Below are 24,149 nucleotides of genomic sequence, written 5' to 3'. Positions count from 1 at the left end.
ACATGGGAACCTTCCACTTCTGAGCTACATTCCCAATCCTCCTTTTTTTGAGACAGCGTTGCTAAGTTGCCCAGGCTGGCCCTGAACTTGAGATCCTCCTGCCTCAGTCTTCCCAACATATTCTTAATAATTCTCATGGATTAATAAATTTTAAAAAATCAAAGAGCAATAGGAAATAACAGAATGAATCAAACAACATTACCCTATGTAAATTTATGATTACACAAATGGTATGCCTTTACGCCATGTACAAACAGAGAAACAACATGTATCCCATTTGTTTACAATAAAAAAAAAAAATTGACAAAAAAAAAAAAGAGCAATAGGAAGTAATGGAACAACATGAATAAGCAATCCATAAAAAAGAAATATAAATAGGTAATATGAACAATATTCATTTTCATTAAGTAATCAGAAATACAAATTAGAGATCATAATTCTGACTTACTGAATTAGTACAGATTAAGGGTATTGATCAGAATATAGGAAAAAAGGGTTCTTGGACTTGAAAGCATATGAATAAAACACTCTCACTACAGGATGCTCTGGAAATATATATATCAATCATTTAAAAAAATGTACATCAGAATTTACCTTAGGGACTTAACTGGAAATAATTATGATAATAAAGGGATATTCATTCACAAAACCCCTTAAAATGCTGAAAAATTGGAAATGGTGGGAACAGAGTATCATGTTGATCATCAAAATTTTGTTGCAGAAAAAATTCTTAATATATTAAATAAAAAACGTGAGTTATAGCTGGATATGGTGGTATATACTTGTAATTCCAGTGATTTGGGAGGCAGGAGAATTGCAAAGTTCAAGGCCAACCTGGAAAACTAAGTGAGAACTTATCTCTAAATAAAAAAATAAAAAGGGCTGGGGTACAGCTCCATGGTACATTGGCCCTGGGTTCAATGCCTAGAAAAACAAAAAAAAGTAGAATATGAAGTAGGATATAGAGTAGTATCCCAGTTCAAACAAATAAACATACATGTGAACAACAACAACAAAAAGATGAATAGGATAAACTCCCAAGCATAAACAGGGACTTCTCTAAGTGGTGGTATTACATGTCACCATATTTTCAAGAGAATCTATTTAATACTGAATCTGAACAATAAATTGCAATAAATGGTAAGGGGAAAAACAGCATAAAAGAGAGCCAAATGAAGACTTCCATACTTACCAAAAGTCTGTTAATTACACTATTATTTTTGGGATTCTTAAAAAACCTAAAAACTAACAGCTGTACATATTTTGAAGAGTAAGATATTTATAACAAGCAAGTGCTTTGGCAATGGGCTCCTAATCTATGGTGAATTTATAAATTACAAAACTGCTTTGTCCATTTAATTTATTCAAAGTAGCCTCATCTAAGGAAAAAAAAAAATCTCAGTAATTCTTTAAAATATGTCTCTACGTTGGAGCTCTGAGAAATTCTTTTATAGGCTTAACAGACTTTAAAGAATTTTGTACATAATATTAAGTGTTAACATGCTCATAAAAATTGTCATTTTCTTTAATACTTTTCCTATAAAGTACATGTAATCCATGAGCGCAAACAGAATCTTAAAGGGTAAGAACACTGGTTAAGGCACCTGAGATTTGCTTTGATTTTATTATTTGAAAACAAATATTTCTTTTAAACTTAGCAATGCCTAAGCTACTAGTTTCTATAATCTTGAAAAGTGTTTTATCATTAAAAGTACATTTGTGGGCTGGGGATATAGCTCAGTTGGTAGAGTGTTTGCCTCGCAAGCATGAGGCCCTGGGTTCAATCTCCAGTACCACAAAAAAAAAAAAGTACATTTGTAAAAACCCATTTGTCATCTTCAGATGACTGATGTATCACAGTGACTGAAAATCTAAGGTATCATATGTGATTTAACAAATGTGTTTCCCACACAGACCTCAAATCATCAGGATAATAACATGGGCATTTCACCTGCATGAGTAATGAAATTCAGGTTCACAAAATTACAAACAAAAAATGAAGTGGGAGGCCACATCCAGTGTATTATAAAACCTTAGAGAGCTTGCTAAGAAAGGACATAAAAGTCTTTCTGAGTTGTCAGGTTATGCATTTTCAGAAACGTGATGCAGTGATACCTTATGGGATGCATTTCATTATTAGCAGCAAGAAAAATGTAAATACATTATTTTCTTAATCTCTTCTAATGCTATTTCAATTGTTTATTCCAATTAATGTGAACATAATCATATAGGATTTTTCTTAAGCAAAACAAGGATTCCATTTTATAGGCTATGAAATTTACTCCAGTTAAACTTGAATATACTTGGTCATAAGATTAACTTTGAATTTTGATCAGTCTTTAAGAGGAGATTCCTTTTCTCCAATTTTGAATGCCTGAATGGATCAGAAAGAAACCAAGGAAAAGGAGCTGCCCACAGTACTGGATGCAGAGCTTTGATGCAGGCTCACCTCCTTTGGATGAGATAATCTTCCAGGATATCCAGGCAGCGTACCATCTGAGAGAAGATGAGGACTTTGTGGCCACCAGCAATTAGCTTAGGGAGCAGTTTATCAATCAGTACCAGCTTCCCTGCTGCCTGAATCATGGCCTGTAGCTGAAAATCAGGGGCATCAGGGCTGTGGGTTTTTCGGAAATCTTCTAGAATTTTTTCCTCTGCCCCTGAAAATGAATGGAACAAAATAATTCTTTGAACAAAATGTAAGGGTAAAAGCTGCTCTCTGTTTTACAAATCCTGGAAAAAGTGAAATGGATTCTTAATAGATCCTGGACCAACAGTTCAGTGAGGAGATGCTGGGTGTGTTCCTGGAGTATACCTCTGGCAGAAAGCTCACTGTTGGTAGGAGGGTCAATGAGGGAACTTTGCTTTCCAGGGAATTTTTACGAAGTAGACAGAACTGAGATGTTAAGTCCTAAACTGATCCACATAGGTAAAGAAATTGTCCCAGAATTTTGACAAGAAAAAGCCTTCATGCCTCTTGTCATCATAAGAATTGCTATAAGAGAATCCAAGTCACACTTTGATTTAAAAATTTCTAAAAAAGTTTCATTATAAAAATACCTCTCCAAATCTTATCTAACTAGTAAAATGTTAAATTTATCTGCACAGTTTAAATCTCATTGCAGCATTATCTATTCAGCAAAGTTACAATTTCCCATCCCCAAGTGGAAAACGTGGGCTAGCTTGTGAGTAAATAAGGGCAACAAACAGCTGAGTGATGTGCACCTTCTGCAAGGCAGAGCATGAATGGCAGAGGTAGAGAGCTCGTAAGAAGGAAGTTTCAAACTTGGTTCTGTGTATTTATTAGCAAGTCTCCTTAGGCAAATCCATCAACTTCTCTTAACTTCAGTTTTATACTGTGTAAAAAGGTGAGAGTATGTGTGTAGCAGTATATAATGAGAATGCAATACATAAGATCTTTGATTATCATTGGTTTCTGGCAGAGGTTTCTGCCTGTTCTGAGTTATTACCTACTGGTTCAACTTACCATTGATCAGGTAGGGATGGTTACAGCACTTTCTCAGCTCCATCATAGTGTTGATAAGATTGGGCATGTTGTGCTGATTTGCTCCCTTGGTCAAGAAGGAAAAGTTTTTCTCCAGGATGGCACGGTAGTACTTTTTCTGGATATTGGTAAGTTCTACTTCAATGATTGTCTCTTGTTTGGGAGCAAGGTTCTTTTCCACATCATCTTTCAGGCGCCGAAGCATCATTGGCTTTAGGATAGACTGCAGTTTCTTTACCTGTTTAGGGAAATAAGTTCTATTTACCTGCTCCAATCCTGACTGATTACTGGGGGTATTCCAACCTTTACTATCATCTCTTGAATATCTAAATCACAGAACTGTGGTAACAGACTAAAAGAAAGATCATGATTCCAAAAGGGGGAGTTTATAATAGTACTAGAAGGAAAAAAGGAATCTAGCTTTAATTCACAAATTACCAAGAACCTATGACAATCTCAAAAGATAAAAAGGGAAAAAGAAGACGGTACCTATTTGCTAGGATGGAGAAAACAAACCTATCTCTCACTTTCTAACACACACACGTACAGCAATTAACTAAAGAATATTTTAAATCTTGTTAGGAGGAACAAATGATATATCTCAAAGTGAAGACTTAGATGTTAAAAGAACATAGTAAGTTGAGGCAATCTGGAAATGGAGTCCGTCTAGGTCTTTTAAACAACACCATCAGCATATGTGTTTGGGGGTACCAGTATAAGGAATTAATGTTGTATAGTGACAGCTCCCATTCCCTCTGGCAGTTGTTACATTAGTGACATTTCAAGCTTGATATGTTCTTTGCTATGATCTATTTTAATCCTGACAGTCTAGGACTGGACAAAGATCTCCACTCACATGAATGCACCAGCAAGGTGACTTGTTCCCTTTCCCAGGAAGACAACTGGGGTGGGGAGTAAGGGATTCAAAGTACCTGAGTTACCCTGGGGCTAAAATGTGGTACCTGAAAGATTAAGCCTAATGGGAAAATAAAGGAAAATGAAAATGTAAAAGATCAAGTTTCAAGTCAGAAAAGGCTGTTCAAATATTATAAAAGGGGTGGAATCTGTTGTGGCAATGCTTCTTGAAGTCACTAGGAGAGTTACTGGAGCAGGTTTTAGACAACAATGAATATGCTTTACTTTGGAAACAGATGCTTTCTACAAATTTCATTCACTGTCTTTTAAAATAGAGATATCTCATAGAAGCAAAGGGTAGAATGCTGATTACTAGAGACTGGGGTGGGGCATGGGGCCCGGGCAGATGTTGATCAAAAGACAGAAAACTTCAGTTACGTGGAAGAAATGAGCTCAAGACATCTACTGTACAACATGGCAACTAGAGTTAATAACAATGTTTTCTTGAAGACTGCTATAAGAGCAGATTTTGAGTATTCTTACCACAAAAAATAAGGAGGTGAAGCAATGCATATACCAGCTCTGTTTAGCCATCTATCACATATACATATCTCAAAACACAATATATAATTCTTTTTATCAATTAAATATAAATAAATTGTAAATTTAAAAAAAAATTTGATGCCATTTTTATGGTTTTCTTCTAACTAACCCCAATCTTAAACCTGGCTCTCTTATGAGACCTTGATTTTAATAACCAAGGGTACTTAGGAGTCTAATCCCCCAAAATGGATAAGGAATTACTTTGTAAAAAAGTCCAAAGAGAAAAGACAGAGCTAGCTAACTGTTAAAGAAAGGAACAAATGTCAATCTGTCACATGCTGGGTTCAGCTTTTGCCTTTCACTTGGTTCATACCTTGAATCATTTAGAGTATACTATATGCCAGACACTGTGCTGGTCAATACAACAAACACAACTTTGGAGAAGATGTGGGCCTTGTCCTCAAGGAGATCATTGTCTAGGAAGAAGAAAAAATGCATACCACAAATTAAGTGCAATGGGAGAAGAGGATGCATTTCTAATGGTCCAAAAATGGAGAGAGGGTTTCTGAAGGATCAACAGACAGTGAAAATGTAGAGGAGGGGAATTATGTTTGATTATTCACTGTTCTCAAACTCTGACTTGCATCACAAATAGAAAGAAACAGTTGGAACTACAGAGAGTATTCTTGACATCTATTAGTGAAATTTCCAAACCTTTTCAGTTCCCCAATTCTTTGCCCCAACCCACTTTCACATCATTGCTAGATTAATTTAGCAGAGTTAATTATGTCATTCCTACAATAAAAGACTTGCATGCTTCTCTATTATTTACAGACTCTTCAATCTGTCTTTCAAGATCTTCCCACAATAAAACTGTACACCCCTTCCCAATTCACCTCCCCTGTTTTCAGTTCAACCAGGTAATTCTTCACTACTTAGACTATGTTGGGCTTTTTTTCCTATGCAAAGTAGTCACCACCTTTTCTCTCTCCACCTGTACAAAACCTACCTATCCCTCAAAATGCATTCATAAAAAGTTCTCAACTCTATTATTTGTTCCTCTTATGGCACTTAAGCTTGTCTGATTTATTTCTAAAATCCCTAACAGAGATTTCTACTCATAGTAGGTAGATGTTTATTAATGTTGGTTTTTTGGAATTAGTTTTAAGTACAATAAACTGGATTTAGGACTAGACCTTCGAAAATAGGAAACTCAGTTGATCCAGATAAAAGTGGACTACTCTAACTATGCGACTGTCTTCTTTCCCTCACTACATGCGTATTGGGTTGTAATCAAGAAGGCAGGCCTGGGAACATGCTGTTGATTATGTAGGAAGGATGAAAGGACAAGGCAAGCAGAAGAAAAGCATCACACTCCTGAAGTCAGACTATGAGCAAAACCACTGAATGCACAAGGGAGCTCAAGGAAGCAGAAGGCCTGATATGCTACTGTAAGATACTTTGGATGCTGACTCATTTATCCTTTGTAATAAGAATTGCTAATAATCAGGTAGTCTTCCCCAATATAAACAAATACAGAAAATAAAGGAGGCAATGCTCATTTTACCAGAGATGCAAGAACATGCTACATCCTGTCCCCATAATGACTTGCTCTTTCCTTGATATGAAGGTAACTCTCACATTATCTCCTCAATCCTTTCACCCCCTCTTACCTGTTCCTCTGTCTTCAGATCTCCAAACTCCTCCAAGAAAGCAGTCTCTGAAGGAAACTGTGATGGCTCCAAAAAATTTAGCAAACTGAAGAGCTCTTCCACAGAGTTCTGCAAAGGTGTTCCAGTGAGCAGTACTTTATGTTCCTACACAAATTAAAAGCACATGATAAAAAGTGTTTGAGTTATCCAAAAAGTACATTTAATGGGGAAAACTAAGCCAGGGCATTGTGTGCTCAAATATGGGGTAATTCTATTCAGTCTTGATGAAAAGACAGACTGTCAACACTTCACAGGGGCAGTCATAACTACCTTTCCTTTCACATCACTGATTCTAGGAGCAATTTCATTTTAACTTAAGCAGACATTCATTCATTCATTCATTCATTCATTCACTTACTGAGTGCCTAACCCATCACATACTGACACTGTTCTAATACATTAATGCTAAGAGGTCATCATGTTTAGTACCAGTTTATTCAGGACCCAGAAACAAATCAAAACAGCTTACATTTTCAGGTCCCAAATTTTGTGCTACTTAAAATCCCTCTTGGATTCAATTTGTGGGCAAAGAACAATGTACATACAAGTAAGCAACGTGGCTGAGGAAAGCTTCCTTCACCTCAAATAGAAGAAATCTGTACTTGTTTATATAAAAAGCTGGTTAACTCTCACCAGAGCCATGAGCTTTAGCCCCTCCAGAAGTTTGCAGTTCCTATTCTTCAATCTGTGGGCCTCATCAATTATCACACAGCTCCAGTGAATCTTCTTCAGCTCTGGGCAATCTGCCAGGATCATCTCAAATGTTGTGATGACAACGTGGAACTTGAAGACTCCTGAGAGGGGGTTTCCCTGAGGAAGACACAACCGAAGGCAGAGCTTTATACCATGGCTACAGAACTGTGCTAATGGGTTGCTGGCTGAATTAGAGAAAGGAGCACTATTACATGCTAAGGCCTAGGTGGGAAGTCAACACACAAGGCTTTCCTCTTGTGAGAAAACTGAAGACTGCAATAGAAAATGTAAGAATGAATCCACTATTTAGGAAAGAGAGACTTCACATCAATGAAACAAGGGGAGGCAGCAAGTATTGTCACAAAGGTGGCAAGGATGAGCTATGCAGAAGGCACCAGGGAGCCTATCATTTACTAATTGCCATGATAAGGAAAGCAGATGGGGTTGATTCACACATCTCCAGGCAGAACTTGGTCTACACCATGTACAGCTTGAATTCAACGAAACCCTCTGCCACTTCTCAGATTTAAGTAGTTTCATCCTATAACTCAGGTTCTAGCATAGATTCAAATCATAATTCTGATTCAGTCAGGGCAAGTGCTATTGGATTAGGACACACCTTGGTCTTTCAGCCTTTCTTGGTGTTGGCATCACATTTCAAAAGCAGAGCTGCATGATGTTAAGAGCACATGAGAAATTTCTCCCAAGTGTCTCTTTTTATCTATGGAACCCCTGGGGAGGACAAATGGCTTTCTTGATTGGAGTCATTTACTTTTTACTTTGCTTAACTATAAAAATCAGTGCTGAAGACATACATATAACCATGCTCAACAAACTCATTATATGTAACAAACCTTTTTTTTTTTTTTAATTTTATTGTAAACAAATGGGATACATGTTGTTTCTCTGTTTGTACATGGCGTAAAGGCATACCATTTGTGTACTCATAAATTTACAGAGTAATGCTGTTTGATTCATTTTGTTATTTTTTCCCTTCCCCCCACCCCTCCCACCCCTCTTTTCCCTCTATACAGTCCTTCCTTCCTCCATTCTTGCCCCCCTCCCTAACCCTAACTCTAACCCTAACACTAACCCCTCCCACCCCCCATTATGTGTCATCATCCACTTATTAGCGATATCATTCGTCCTTTGGTTTTTTGAGATTGGCTTATCTCACTTAGCATGATATTCTCCAATTTCATCCATTTGCCTGCAAATGCCATAATTTTATCATTCTTTATGGCTGAGTAATATTCCATTGTATATATATACCACAGTTTCTTTATCCATTCATCAATTGAAGGACATCTAGGTTGGTTCCACAATCTGGCTATTGTGAACTGAGCAGCTATGAACATTGATGTGGCTGTATCTCTGTAATATGCTGATTTTAAGTCCTTTGGGTATAGGCCAAGGAGTGGGATAGCTGGGTCAAATGGTGGATCCATTCCAAGTTTTCTAAGGAGTCTCCACACTGCTTTCCAGAGTGGCTGCACTAATTTGCAGCCCCACCAGCAATGTATGAGTGTACCTTTCTCCCCACATCCTCGCCAACACCTGTTGTTGCTTGTATTCTTGATAATAGCCATTCTAATTGGGGTGAGATGGAATCTTAGGGTGGTTTTGATTTGCATTTCTCTTATTATTAGAGATGTTAAACATTTTTCCATGTTTGTTGATTGCTTGTAGATCTTCTTCTGTGAAGTGTCTATTCATTTCCTTAGCCCATTTGTCGATTGGATTATTTGCATTCTTGGTGTAGAGTTTTTTGAGTTCTTTATAGATTCTGGAGATTACTGCTCTATCTGAAGTATGATTGGCAAAGATTTTCTCCCACTCTGTAGGCTCTTTCTTTGCATTGCTGATAGTTTCCTTTGCTGAGAGAAAGCTTTTTAGTTTGAATCTATCCCAGTTATTGATTCTTGCTTTTATTTCTTGTGCTATGGGAGTCCTGTTGAGGAAGTCTGGTCCTAAGCCGACATGTTGAAGCTCTGGACCTACTTTTTCTTCTATAAGATGCACGGTCTCTGGTCTGATTCCGAGGTCCTTAATTCATTTTGAGTTTAGTTTCGTGCATGGTGAGAGATATGGGTTTAGTTTCATTCTGTTGCATATGGATTTCCAATTCTTCCAGCACCATTTGTTGAAGAGGCTATCTTTTCTCCATTGCATATTTTTGGCCCCTTTGTCTAGTATGAGAAAATTGTATTTATTTGGGTTTAACAAATCTTTTTTTTTAAAGTTGTCAATGGATCTTTTATTTTACTTATTTATATGTGGTGCTAAGTATCAAACCCAGGGCTTCACACAAGCCAGGCAAGCACTCTACCACTGAGCCACAACTCCAGTCCCACCAAAACTTTTAAAAAGTTCTGTTGTGCATTTAACAATACGAAATCTGTTTTCTCTTTTTCTTTGTCCAGTGTGCTCACCTCCTCTCCAAACTACCTGGCTGGAAATCTATCCACTGTATGCTAATTCTTCTCATTTCCTTCACTGAGCATATAACAATACAGATAAAATCTACATATAAAAGCAACTTCATAAGCCAACACTGAAAGCCTAAAAAAGATCTTTGAGGTACCTCAGAGGAACAAGAAAGCATGCCCTCTAATTCTATGGTCCGCCCCCCCCCCCCCACCTCCGCCAGTGCTGGGGATTGAACCTAGGGCTTTGTGTTTGCAAGGCAAACCTCTATCATAAGTTTTATCATAAATTAAACTATAAGGGAGGAGCAAGAAATCAGCTTCAAATCAGCTTACTCTATAGAGTAAGTCAAGAGTTATCCCAAGTTCAGGACCCTGAAACTCCTGAAGACAAGTGGTAGAAAGGATGTTCTGAACCCAGGCAGTACCTGGGGCTCGGTGATTTGTGTGAGACTCACCTGTGCATCTCTGTACACCATTTCATACTGCTGGATCATCTGCCTGCTGATCTGGCTGCCATGGTACACAATGGCATTCATCTCTGTCCACGTCCGGAACTCTCGCTCCCAGTTAGTGATGGTGGAGAGAGGGGCAATGATGAGAAAAGGGCCGTGGATTCCTCTAAGAAATATTTCTGAAAGGAATGTGATGGACTGGATGGTTTTCCCTAGGCCCATCTCATCAGCCAAAATACAGTTTTTTCTGCAGAGGGGAAGAAATAAAGGTAATGCATTATCAATACAGGAGCGTTGTTAGAGGTTGGTAATAACAAAAACAAACAAACAAAAATGCTTGATAAGTACACCTTGACCTGTATGGTCATTAGTGAAGGCCTTGTTTTCATTTTACAGAGATGAAACTTAGGCTGATTTTTATTATTCTTCATACCCTCCCTATTCCAAAATGGAACTATGCCAACTTGGGAAAAAATACTGAAGTATGTCTATTAAAATACAAACTAAAATTACTAAAAATTAAAAGAATATTAAGACAAGGAGAAACAAATGCTTTAAACCTAAGCCAGTTTTTGTAACTAAAAAACTTCCTAAAAGTCAAAATAAAAATAAAAATATGATGTTATGTGGTTCTCATCATCTATCACTTGTATGTTGTCAAAGGACAAAATTTTAAACCATGTGATAAATGTCTTAGAATAAAAATGTTGGTTTCTTCTAGTGATCCAGAATCACAGACCAGAGCTATGTGGCCCTGGAAGGGGTCTGGCCATCATCTGGTCTCACTCCTTCACTGTTCAGATGGGCAACCCAAGACCTGGTTGGGTAAATTATGCTCTGGTTTTCACACCTTAAGTAAGTGGCAGAGACTATGCTACACACAGGTGTCCAGAATCCTATCAAGGTGGGTTTTGCATTACAATACAATCTTAAAAATCACTACTATGTGGTATAATCTAGAATGTTTAGAAAATCTCAATCCACCTTTCTGAAATTTCATCTGGTTAACCAGATAATGACAAGAACTAGAACACCAAAAATTCAAAATGAACTGCTATAGCACAAGTCTAGTACATCTGTGGCGCACAAGTAAGTTCCAGAGTGTGGGCTAGAATTCAGATCCATTCTCTTTCAGAGCCTTTTATTGGGGGTAAGGGAGACTAAAGAGTTAAAGATAGAAAACAGTTTTATAAAATATTTTGTATTTTATTTCACCTAGGTTGTTCCCCCCCAATAAGGCACAAAGTTAGTGATATCTAAACATTATTTCTCTCTTTTTTTGGTGCTGGGGATTCAATCCAGTGCTGCTTAAACACTGAGCCACATCCCCAGTCCTTTTTTATATTTTATTTAGAGACAGGATCTCACTGACTTGCTTAAGGTCTTGCTAAATTGCTGAGGCTGGCTTTAAACTCATGATCCTCCTGCCTCAGTCTCCCTAGCTGCTAGGATTATAGTTGTATGCCTTCACGCTCAGTCTCATTTCTCCTTTTGATTGGAGAAACACCTAAAATAAAAGCAAAGTCAGCCTTGAACAATCCTAAATGGAGGCTGTACTGCTCTCTCACCATTCTGCTACTGCCAGTTTTCCAGGCTAAGGCAACAGTATACCTCCACGACAAACATCTGGGCTGGTTCTACCCCTCACCTGTTATACCAATTAAAAAGAAGCCAGTTCATTCCCTCAAGCTGGTATTCCCGAAGTTGGTTACTGTTCTTATATTCGCGAGACTTCTCAAGTTTCTGCCAGGAGTCTGAAGCAGGCCGTTCCTAGGGAGGAAGCAAGAAGTACAGTTAGAGGAAGATGGTAAGAGCATAATAAAATTACTGGCAAGGTGTAAATCTCAAATACTGTCCTAAGGCTGGTTTCAAACTATAGTTGTTATTTTTTGAGTAATAAGAAGCTCCTATATATTCTAGATTTTATCAGATTAAGAACACTTCTATAAATTTGCAAGTAATTAAGAAGAGAAATGGACCCTCCTAAAATCTTGGTAAGTGCCATACTACTATACTTAGACTCCTGGATATCATTTCCATCTGTACTTTAATTTCCCTGCAAGCTAACATTAGTCAGGTTTTTCAGTTTCTATAAAAAGTAACTGTTTTTGTAATTCTTTGCGCCAGGATTGGTACTTTGTGTATCAGCTTAGGAAAGTACAGTGGGTCAAATACTGTGTTGGTTAGTTTCTAAAGCCAACACATTAGGCAAAAAAATCAAAATAGCAAATTCCTTAAATTCCCCTTAAACAAAATAGAGACAGTCATACTATTTTATTTTTCCAAATGAAACAATGGTTTCTAAAAATAATCTATCTTTTCTATATCAATATGAGATTATACATTAAGTTCCAAGAGTGTCATGGCGTTGTATCAGAATTCTTCATTTCTGTTGGTTTGTGTATTACATTCTTTAATTACTCTAGTTATATATCTGATGGGGAATTATTTTTCAAAAAATCTTTGCTCTTCTTATTTACTATTTTGTGTAATTTTAGAATCAATTTATTAAACTTTTTCAACTTTTGTTGGAATTTCATTTAGATTACAATGAACTTATTAATTTGGGGAAAATTTAAATCTTTATGATTCAGCTTTTCTAGCCACAAATTTTGTTTGTTTTTGCTTAGTCATGGTTTGCTTATAGACAAATTGAGTTCCCAAACTGAAACTTTAAGATCTTAAACCAAGCCACTTACACATGAGATTTAAAAAAAAAAAAAAATCCTCAATTATTTAACTCATGTTTGGATTTAAGAGTACGCTATTCATGGCCTTTCAGAAAAATACGTATTACAACTTAATTTTATTACTTCAGGTGTGGTTAGACAAGCACCTTGTAATGGAACTCTGTTGAATATTATCAACACACAGTTACAGGTGTTTTTAGAAACAAAGGAGGAAAAGACACATTATGCCAATCTAAAAAAACAAATATTTTTTAAAGCAAAAGCTTCTGAGTAAAGATATTCCTATAAGTTCTTATGCTCTGTTCCCTTAAATTACCTTCTTCTTAGCCTATGAGAACTGTTCAGCCTTCAGCCTGGATCTCTGAAGTCGAAGCAACCCAGTTCACTGGAAGCTTTTTTGACCTTAGAGACTCAAGTACCTGGCTGGCTCTCAGTCCTGTAGCTACCAAGACAGAGTTTCACTGTGGATTTCTACTTCACTGCCTTGGAAGTACTCTCATGTAAAGGAATTACTTTCTGATCTAGCCACTGCTCTGGGTTTTTCCTCTTTCAGGTTTTTAAAATACTGAATCAAGACTGGAAAGGTTATCTATAAACTTCAAAATCCAGAATAAGATCCCTAAAGTAAAAGTCATTCAGGTATAGTACCAATCAGAACTCATCCTTTTCCTAACATATAAAAAGATAGCTTTGATTATATCTTTTGCTACAATTTCAGTTTGGAATTTTTCAGATAAAATTTCAAAATATACATTTTCAATGAAAACAAATAAATTGGAAAAAAAAAAAAGGCAAGTATAAAGGATACTATGGCTCATTAAGAGATGGGGAGGACAGAAGTCTCACAACTGCAAAGTAAAACAAAGAAAATGTGAAATCACCCCAAAATACCCTAGTATTCTTTTTCCTGCCAAATGCACACAGGCTGAGAAACCAAGTGGAAGTGAAGCTGGGAGGACAGGTAAGAATTCTAATTCCTTCCAGATGATAACATATTATGGTTAGAATGAACTTCTCTTTCTCTCAGCTCCCACCCTGGTTGGCTTCTGCATTGTGCTGCACATCCCAATCATCCTGGTGTTGTCCATGTACAAACCTATGGTTCTTTCATCAGACTGAGCTGCTGGTGGGCGGGGCCCATACCTTGTTTCTTAGATCTCATAGAAGATACATTTATGAAGGTACTTAATTAATGACTGACAAATTAAATTTAAAATGGACAACAGTATATTTAGGAGAGAGTTAAAAGAGAAATTTAATAATCATGTGGACAAACACCATAAAACTATGTAAGTTTCTAATCACAATTCTGCACCTTAACAAGTCTCTTTACACCTTTCATATACCAAAAAACCTAAAACAAAACACTGCTCCTGAATGGATTCTAATAGAGATCTAAGTTCAATGCTGAGGTCTATTCTTGAATCCCAATGCCAGTAATGTACAAGCAACAAATAACACTAATAAGGAACCGTATGAGATTTTCATGTGAAAATGGTGATGTTTTTAAACAGAAATTGATCATTTCAGTCTACAGTACCTTTAACAACTGATTCTCTTTCCTAATTATCTTAACAAGGCTTTGATTCCGATTCTTCCCCCTTTTAATGATTGATACTCTCTATATACAAATAATCCAGAATCAGAAAAACAAACCAATTGAATAAACCTATATCAAAACTCTATGTTCTCTCTGTGAGGCCCCAGGGATCTACAGATAAAGGACTATTCTTCCTCTTAAGAATTATTCCAGTTGAGTAAAGGAAAAGGATGAAAACAAAGAAAAGAGACCAATGATGAAGTAAGAGATAACTGGACTCAGGAAAGACACTATCTGCTGAGCTGCTTCTGCATGCCGGGTACTTCTTATACATTCCATCTTCCTGACTACATATGACCAGCTATGCACCAAGAAATCTAAACCATGTTCAAGCTTTTTAAATGTCACACACAACAAAACAGAGCCCAGACCTAAAGTTGACCAGGGTGCAGGCTGATTTAGGCAGGAAAATACCCTAAGGACTGCAGATCATTGGGGGGGGGATGACAAAAGTGAGATGGCACAGAAATGGCTTAAGAGCATAGCCAAATGGGTCTCACAACCAGATAAAATTACATGTTATAAGAGGTGCCGCACAGAGATATAGATACATTACCACGTGCTTAATTTCAGGGAGAATTTGAAGAGACTCAAATTCTTTAACTTTTGCAGGATCCACGTCTTCCTCCAGTTCCCAAGTGCTTTCTTCGTATGGCAGGGAGCACCACTTCACCAGGTAATGTGTCACCTCCTGATGGGAAGTGGGAGAAAAACAGGGTTCTTCCTATTAAAGGAGTCAATCACACTTTGCCACCCTACAGGATGACACATGAATAAAATTAAAACAAAAGCTAAACGTTAACAAGCGACATACATAGAAGGATGGGATATGCTTTAGAAGAGGCAAATGGCAACACACCCACCTCCCCTGTCTCTGCATCCTTGGTGTGGGCCACTTCCAAGATGCGATCCACTTCTACATAGTCTGGGTTGAACAAGTCTTCATCAGGCTAACAAACAGAGAGCAGTTAAGAAATGCACTTCCCTTCTTTCACATCTAACATCCAGGCTTTTAAGTGGTCCCTATCATAGGTTCTATCATAATCCTAGACAGAAAGGGATTTGTCTCTTTGGATGGAAGACAATTTAGGGGCTAACTACTTTTCTTGTATAATCAATGCAGGGATACTTTCTACAGCATCCCTGGCAAATCCACCCTCAAATGCAATTGTTCCTGTAAGAAATTTACTACCCTTTAAGACCTAATCCATTGCCAAAACAGCTTTATTTCTACCTATTTTTTAAATTATAACCTAACTTCCTTTCTCCTACTGCCACTCATTGGTATGAACTACTTCCTCTATAGCAGTGGTAAGTAACCTGATTCTATCCTGAGTTGGCTCTTCAACAATCTCCTCTCTATCTGGGTTAAACAAACAAACAAAAACCAGTTTGTTTAACTGTTCTTCATATGTTATGTTTCTGGACCTCTGATATAAGTACTTCTATAAACACTGCCTTTTATTATCTACAAGAGCTGAGACATGGAAACACTCTTAGTGTTTGTATCCACAGAATGGATAAAGAAAGTGTGATTTATATATACTATTCAGACTTAAAAAGAAGATCATGTCATTTACAACAACATGGTTAAATATGGAGGATATTATGCTACATGAAATAAGTCAGAATCAGGAAGACAAATACTGCATAATCTCATCATATGTGGAATATAAAATAATTGAACTCATAGAAGCAGAGAACAGAATGGTGGTTGCTAGTGGTAGAAGGAAGGAGCAGGTGGGGAGATGTTGGTCAAAGGGTACAAATTTCTGTTATGTAAAGGAATATCTTGGAGATCCAATATACAACACTGTGGCAACAGTTAAAAATACTACACTGTGTACTTAAAATTTGCCAGGAGGGTAGATTTTAAGTGTTGTCACCTAAAAAATAAAAACATAAACAAAAACAGAAAGGAATAAGAAAAGGCTAGTGGGCAGACAGGCAATGAGGTAAGGTGACAAGATATGGTAAGCAGCTTGACTATGGTGATTATCTCACAATGTATATGTTTATCAAAACACCAAATTGTATACCTTAAATATACAAAAAATTTTGTCAATAATACCTCAATAAAGTTGAAAAACAATAGCACTGTGTCACTTAATTGTAGGTATTCTATAAAGCTGATACTATTAGGAGTCACGTTTCACACATGAGGATACTAAGTTTGAAGGTGATTGTGCACATGGCCTAAGGCCACCCAGCTTGTGAGAGAGAGAGAGAGAGAGAGAGAGAGAGAGAGAGAGAGAGAGAGAGAGGGGTGGGGAAGGGGCGGGAGGCGCCCCAGCAGTCCCACTCCATCAGGCAGTCCACTTCTCACCTTTTTGCTCACTCAGCTATGCTCCTATCCCCCAACCACCACTAGAGTCTTCCTGCAGCTGCCCTTGGGTTTTGCCAAGTCCCTCACTGAAGTCCTGGTATCCGAATGATCCAAGGACTGAAAAAAAGGTGCTGGGATTTTGAATCAGAAGGCTCCTACCTCTATGGCATGTGAGAGCTCACAGTGTCTTGAGCTGGGTCTCCCTCACATCTGCCTTGGCTACTTCATAAAGCAGTGAAAAATTATGGGCATGAAGACACTCTTTAAAACTGTTATTATTTATATCACAAGAATATTATTTATTGAAGTTACTAATAAAAATGTGCACTAGGTCAAGATCAAAAACAGTGTTACAATAACAAGAGGAGGGGAAGAAAGCAAAAAGGTACTGGGGATGAGATTGATCAAATTATATCATACTCACGTAAGATTATGACATAATGAATCCTACTATTATGTATAATTATAATGTACCAATAAAATAAAGTAAATGATAAAAAAACAGTGTTATAGGAACTACTCCCCACTATTACCTTCCTTATTTGCATAATATACTCCAATCTTCTCGAAAGCTCTTCCTTCCCACCAGAATATGAAATCCTGTTATTTCTACAGAACTTTACAGTTCCCTCTCTGTCTTAACCTAGGGAAGATCACTCCCTTTGGAATATATCAGAAAATAGACATCCAAGGCTGTGTAGGCTGTATTAAGGAGTTTGGTCTTTATATCAAGAAAATGGGGAGTGCTGAAGAGTCTGAAACAGGGGAATGGTGTAAGGCAAACTTTCCTCCCTTACCTGGGTCAGTCAAGTAACTACTGAGCACCGACTCCATGTCCAGTACCAGTGACAGAAATAAGATCTGTCTGTCTCTCAGAGCTTAAAATGGAAGAACTGGAAATGTAAACAAACTACTACAATACAAATATTTGCTGAAATACAGATGTGATTAAAATGTTCCGAGAAATATGGAGAATATCTAATGGGGTTTCAAGAATGGTTCTTCTACGACATGGAAGGTGTCTTCATATTGGTAAAGGGGTCTATTCAATAAGATGTAACGATTATAAATATTTATGCTCCAAATGTCAGTACACTCACCTAAATTAAACAAATAAACAACAAACAAAAAAAATACTACTCAAGGGTTGGGGATATAGCTGTTAGTAACGAGCTTGCCTCACATGCACAAGGTTCTCGGTTCAAACCCCAGCACTACAAACAAACAAACAAAAAAAACCCCACAAAAACAAACAAACAAAAAACCAAAACACTACTACTCATCATAAAGTCCCAGATAGACTCCAAAATAATACTAGTGATTTCAATATACCTCTTTCACCAAAGGACAGGTCATTCAAACATAAACTAGTAAAAACTCTTCAGACCTGAAAAAAACACTATCAATAAAATGGACCTAAGAGACATAAATAAAATACTTCAACCACTGACAATGGAATTCCTTTTCTTTTCAACTGCACACAGAACCCTCTCCAAAGTAGACAACATTTTAGGACACAAAGTAGCAAATATAGAAAAAAAAATTGAGACCGCTCCTTGCATCTTATCAGATCATAATGGAATGAAATTGGAAATCAATAACATTGATTTTTAACATCCATTTTAACACATGCAAATAATATACTTTTGAATGAGGAATAAGTCATAGAAGAAATCGGGGGGGGGGGGGGGGTACGACATTCTTAGAAACAAACAAGAACCGAGCTGACCGTACAGCTGGCAGTGCATGCCTGCAATCTCGGAGACCTGAGAGGCTGAGGTAGGAGGAACCCAAAGTTCTAGGCTAGTCTTGGCAATTTAGTGAGGCCCAAAGCAACAGTTAAGACCCTGTCTCAAAATTAAAAACAAAAAGGACTAGGGATGTGGCTCAGTGGTTCAATTCCTGGTACAAAATTTAAAAAATTAAAAATTAAAAAGGGCTGAGGATATAGCTTAGTGGTAAAGCATCCCTGGGTTCAGCCCTGACTCAAAAAAAAAAAAAAAAAAAAAGAAAAAACAAGAAAAAAAAAAAAAAAAGCCCACAAAAACAAAAAAATAAACAAAAATAAACAAGAATGGAGATACTACATATCAAAATTGTTAGCACACTATGAAGGCAGTTCTAAGGAGAAAGTTTAAATGTAGTGCCCACATTTAAAAGAAAAAAACAAGAAAACGGATCCCACGTAAGTCATCTAATGTTATATCTCAAGACCCTTGAAAAGCAAGAACAAACTAAAAACCAGTAGGTAGAAAATAATTAAAATTAGAGATGAAATTAAGAATTAAAAAATACAAAGGATAAATGGAACAAAGAGCTGGTTCTTTGAAAAGATAAACAAGATTGATAAACCCTTAGCCACACTAACCAAAGAGTAAGAAGAGTCAAATCGACAAAATTAGAGATGAAAAAGGAGATATGACCACGTACATTGCTGAAATCCAGAGTTCATTAAGAACTCTTGAAAATTTACATTACTATATAAAGGAAAATCTAGAAGACACTGATAGATCTATGACTTACCCAAATTGAACCAAGAGGATTCGGAAAACCGAAACAGATCAATATTAAGCGTCAAGATTGAAACAGTAAAACAAAGCCTCCCAACAAAGAAAAGCCTGGGACCAGATGGATTTGCAGTCAAGTGCTTCTAGATACCTAAAGAATTATATTATTCCATGAAAAAGAATGGGAGGGAACACACCCAAAATTCATTCTACAAAGCCAGTACCTCCCTGATACCAAAATAAGGTAAGGACATACCAAGGGAAAAAAAACTACAGACCAATATCCCAGATGAACACGGATGCAATATTTTTTTCTTTTTTGGTATTAGGGACTGAATCCTGGGGACACTTAACCACTAAGCCACATACTGAGCCTTTTTATTTTTTATTTTGAGACAGGGTCTCACTAAGTTGCTTAAGGTCCTGGCTAAGTTGCTGGGATTACACGTGTGTGCCGCCAGGTCCAGTAGAAATTCTTAATAAAACATTAGCAGTCACATTCAGAAGCACATTAAGATTTAAGAAAAGGAAATTAAAAAGATTAAAAATAGAAAAATAAATCAAATTTCTTCTGTTGAAGACAAGTTGCTATACTTAGAAGATCCAAAATACTCCATAAGATTTCTAGAGCTAAAATTCGGCAAAGTTGCAGGACACAAGATCAACATTTCAAAAAATCACCAGCTTTCTTATACTCTAATAATGAATCTGCCAAGAACGAAATCAGGAAAACAATTCCATTCATGATAGCCTCAAAAAAAAAAAAATCACAATACTTGGGAATAAATCTAACCAGAAGTAAAAAATCTCCATAGTGAAAACTATAGAACACTGAAAACAGAAATTGAAGACGACCTTAGAAGATGGAAAGACCTACCAGATTGTTAGGTAGAATTAGTATCATCAAAATGGCCATATACCAAAATGATGTACAGATTCAATGCAATCCCCATCAAAACATGAATGCCATTCTTCATGGAACTAGAAAAATCCAGTCCTAAAATTCATATGGAAGAATAAAAGATTGAGAATAGCCAAAGCAACAATGACTAATAAGAGTGATGCTGTTGGCATCAAAATACCTGATCTTATATTATACTACAGAGCTGTAGTAACAAAACCAGCAAGGTACTCTTATGAAGACCAATGGAATAGAACAGAAAGACACAGAGACAAATCCACAAAGATACAATCATCTGAACCTTGACAAAGGTACCAAAACCAAACATTGCGGAAAAGATAGATTTTTTTGTTTTTTTTAAACAAACGGTGCTTGGAAAACAGGATATCCATATGCAGAAGAATGAAATTAGATCACTATCTTTCACCCTGCACAAAAATCAACTCAAAGTGGATCAAAGACCTAGGAATTAGACCAAAAACACTGCAACTGGTAAAGAAAATATGGGATCAACACTCCACCATATTAACACAGGCACTGACTTCCTTAATAAGACTCCTACAGCTCAAGGGAATAAAAAAAAAAAAAAACAAGAATCAGTAAGTGGGATGGCTTCAAATTAAGTTTCTCCACAACAATTAACAGCATGAAGAGTAAACATACAGAATGGGAGAAAATCTTTGCAAGCTACTCTTCTGACAAGAGATTAATATCCAAATTATATATACAACTCAAAAAATTTAACATCAAAAACCAAATAAACCAATCAATAAATGGACAAACCAAACATTTCTCAAAAGATGAAACACAAATGAACAACAAATTTAAAAAAAATTTTCAATATCCTTAGCAATTACAGAAAGGCAAATCAAAACTACAATGAGCTTTTATCTCACTCTAGTTAGAATGGCAACCATCAAGAACACAAACAACAAAGCAGGCAAGGATGTTGGGAAAAGGGTACACTTATACATTGTTGGTGGGACTGCAGTATGGAGAGTTCTCAAAAAACTAGGAATGGAACCATCATAAGACCCAGTTACACCACTCCTCATTATTTATCCAATAGAACTAAAATTAACATACCACAGTGATACAGCCACATCAATGTTTATAGCAGTGTAACTCAAAATAGTCAAGTTATGGACTCAAACCAGGTGCTGTCAATAGATGAACAGATTAAGAAGTTTTACTCAGCTGGTAAATGGATGGAAGTGGCAAATGTTCAACTAAGTAAAATAAGATTCAGATAAGAAATTTTAAAAGAAGGGAAGAGATCTCAAGAAAATAGAAGGGAGAATAGTGGAGTAGAACAAGCAGATCAGGAGGAAGGAGGAGAGGAGGGAAAGGGAATGAGACTGACCAAATAATGTAATGTGCACGTAGTACGAATATGGCATAACGAATCCCACTATTACATATAATTACAATGTACCAATAATAATAAAGGCAAACATGGAGAAGGCTGGGGCCAAATTTTAAGGTTAAATAGGAAGGATCCCAAATTGGGATAAGGAGAATGATTACTGACATTACCCTAAAGTAATTGAGCACTTGAGGAAAGTGTGAATAATGAGTTAGGCAAGAGTGAGGAGCAACCTATTGTAACTTGACAGCATCTGAGTGTACTTAGGGTTTAGTACTGTGATTTTACATGTTAAGAATGATTTTTACTACTTCTTTTCTTCAAAAGTTATCTATATGAAAGTGAAAATTACATACTAAAAAAAGGAGAAGAAAATTACCAAGATCCCATCAACCAGAGAAAATGCCAATTTTCATGTATATATAGTCAACACATTTTCTATTTCCTATGCATTATTATGGTGCTTCTATTCTCCTGCACATCTGAAATGGCACTATGTCATTTACTATAGGGACCTGATATTTCCCACTCACAACAGTTTATAACAGTTAAGTATATTTCCACATCACTAGTATTTTTCCTTCAATATTACTTTTAACTGACATACAGTATTCCATTCTATAGGGTGCATAAATTAACAAATGCCTATTGTCTAACATTGTTTGTTTTCAAATTTTCACAGCAACCCTTTACCATAGCTAAAACTTTGTGCAAAGACTTGATAATTTCCTTAAAATAAATGACAGAATTACAATTTCTGGGACAAAGGATATGCCAAAGGACAAGCAGATTTTGGGATAACTGAGGGCTCTCGTCACACTGCTCTTCTGATAGCGCATATATATATGTGTTTACATACACATATACACCCCACACACACACACGCATACATGTGCATGTATATGTACGTATGCTCCCATACAGGGTTGAACCATAGTGTCCCTTACAACCTTAAATGTCTCTTAAAACCTTCAAATGTTTGATAAGCAAAAACTAGAAGATCTCCATTTTAATCTGCCTTTCTTTGATAACTGGTGAAATCTGTTACATCTTTGTGTAGTAACCAATTTTTCCTTCTTTCTGAATTCCATGCTAATGTGTGCACTTTTCCTACTTGGAGTTTTGTATTATTCTTATTGAGTTATAAGAGAATTCCTTTCATTAAAGCTATCTGCCACATGTACATATGTATATAATGTGTGTGTGTGTGTGTGTGTGTGTGTGAATATAAATAGAAAAGATCTTCCACTGGATAAGAAGAATGTATGCCATGTAAGTATGTGCATTTATATAATTAGGAAAAACATATGCACATAATGTAAATCCATATTTCCTAATTATTAACTTAGGATATCATTAGCGCATTAATAGGTATAAGTTTAATTTTAATTAATAGGTTTGTTTCATCTTCAAATCCATCAGTCTTTTCTCTTGTTAAGAATAATATTTAGAAACTCCCAAATTTATATAAATATAGTCATTTATTTTCTACAAATTTTGGCTTTGTTTTTGTTTTTACATTCAAACTTTAAGTCTTTTTGGAATGTCCTTTTTATAGAGATGGGACAGGGATGAAAAATTTTTGTGGGCATATCCCTCTCACTCTATTTATTGGTATTCAGAGCAAGATGCATGTTCTTATGAGTTGTCAGTTTATAAAGTCTGATCCTCATACCTTGGTAGGTAATTTGTTTCCTTTGGCTTAAATCTAGACTAGTTTGCTACAAACCAGCACACACTCATCAATTTGACCTTAGCAACAGACTGCAACTTGGACTTAGAAACTTAAACCTAGTATTTAATGTTAATAAAAGCGAAGTCAAATGAGTCAGTAAATATTGCTTCACCTCTGTGAAAATGTGCTTCATCTGGGCTTGCTTATTCCTAAATCGCTTGATCTTCTGTGCGATGCGAGGATCCTTTTCCAGCTCTTCCATTGTGGCCCATTTACAATGTAAGTAGGAACTATCCAAAGACATACAAATTATGAGACAAGCACTCAGCTAGCAAAAGACAAGCTTTAAGGTTTCAATAATCAGAGTGACCGTCTCTCACAAAAGCAGCAGGGCGGTCTGTTGCAAAACTGCTGGAGACTATGTTTAGAAAAGTCTTGCCCTGAAGGGCAACAACAGAAAATCATACAAAATGGTGTAATTCCAAATAAGAGAGCTCTCTGTGGCTTCTAAAGAAACTGGCTCAGAGCAGGAGGGGTAGATATGGTCAAGCTATCAAATACACATTAGTGGAAGTGGATAGGTAGCTGAGGGGGGAAAATTGCAAGAAGGAAAAAGAATATATGCTGTAGGACAGTGGTTTCCCACCCTGGGTGCCCATCAGAATTTTCCCAAGAACCTTGTAAAAATTACCAATCTCTGGGGCCCACTCAGATTCAATCAACTGGTCCTGGGTGGAACAAGGGCTTTAGTAATATTAAAAAGTTCTCCAAGTGATTCTACTGCAGTCAAAGTTGAGCATTTCTCAACTCAAAGTGAACTTGAGTGAGCCAAGATCTATGGATCATGCCTTCAGGGTCAATTTCTAATAATGTAAGATAATAAAGTGTCAAGAAA

General features: G+C 36.6%; 1 protein-coding gene across 1 annotated transcript in view; it reads right to left on the bottom strand.

The window, feature by feature from the left end:
• Nucleotides 1–24,149, bottom strand: part of Chd6 (chromodomain helicase DNA binding protein 6) — a 206,508-nt gene that overhangs the window by 70,410 nt on the left and 111,949 nt on the right. The window contains 9 exon segments of the mRNA XM_047538643.1: nt 2,450–2,660; nt 3,488–3,743; nt 6,577–6,720; nt 7,249–7,425; nt 10,193–10,436; nt 11,838–11,959; nt 15,036–15,170; nt 15,343–15,429; nt 23,427–23,544. Of these exon segments, the coding sequence (XP_047394599.1) occupies nt 2,450–2,660; nt 3,488–3,743; nt 6,577–6,720; nt 7,249–7,425; nt 10,193–10,436; nt 11,838–11,959; nt 15,036–15,170; nt 15,343–15,429; nt 23,427–23,544 (1,494 nt within the window).

This window comes from Sciurus carolinensis, chromosome 2 (assembly GCF_902686445.1).
Source record: "Sciurus carolinensis chromosome 2, mSciCar1.2, whole genome shotgun sequence".
NCBI classification, from domain to species: Eukaryota; Metazoa; Chordata; class Mammalia; order Rodentia; family Sciuridae; genus Sciurus; species Sciurus carolinensis.
This window is presented reverse-complemented; position numbering and strand designations above follow the sequence as displayed.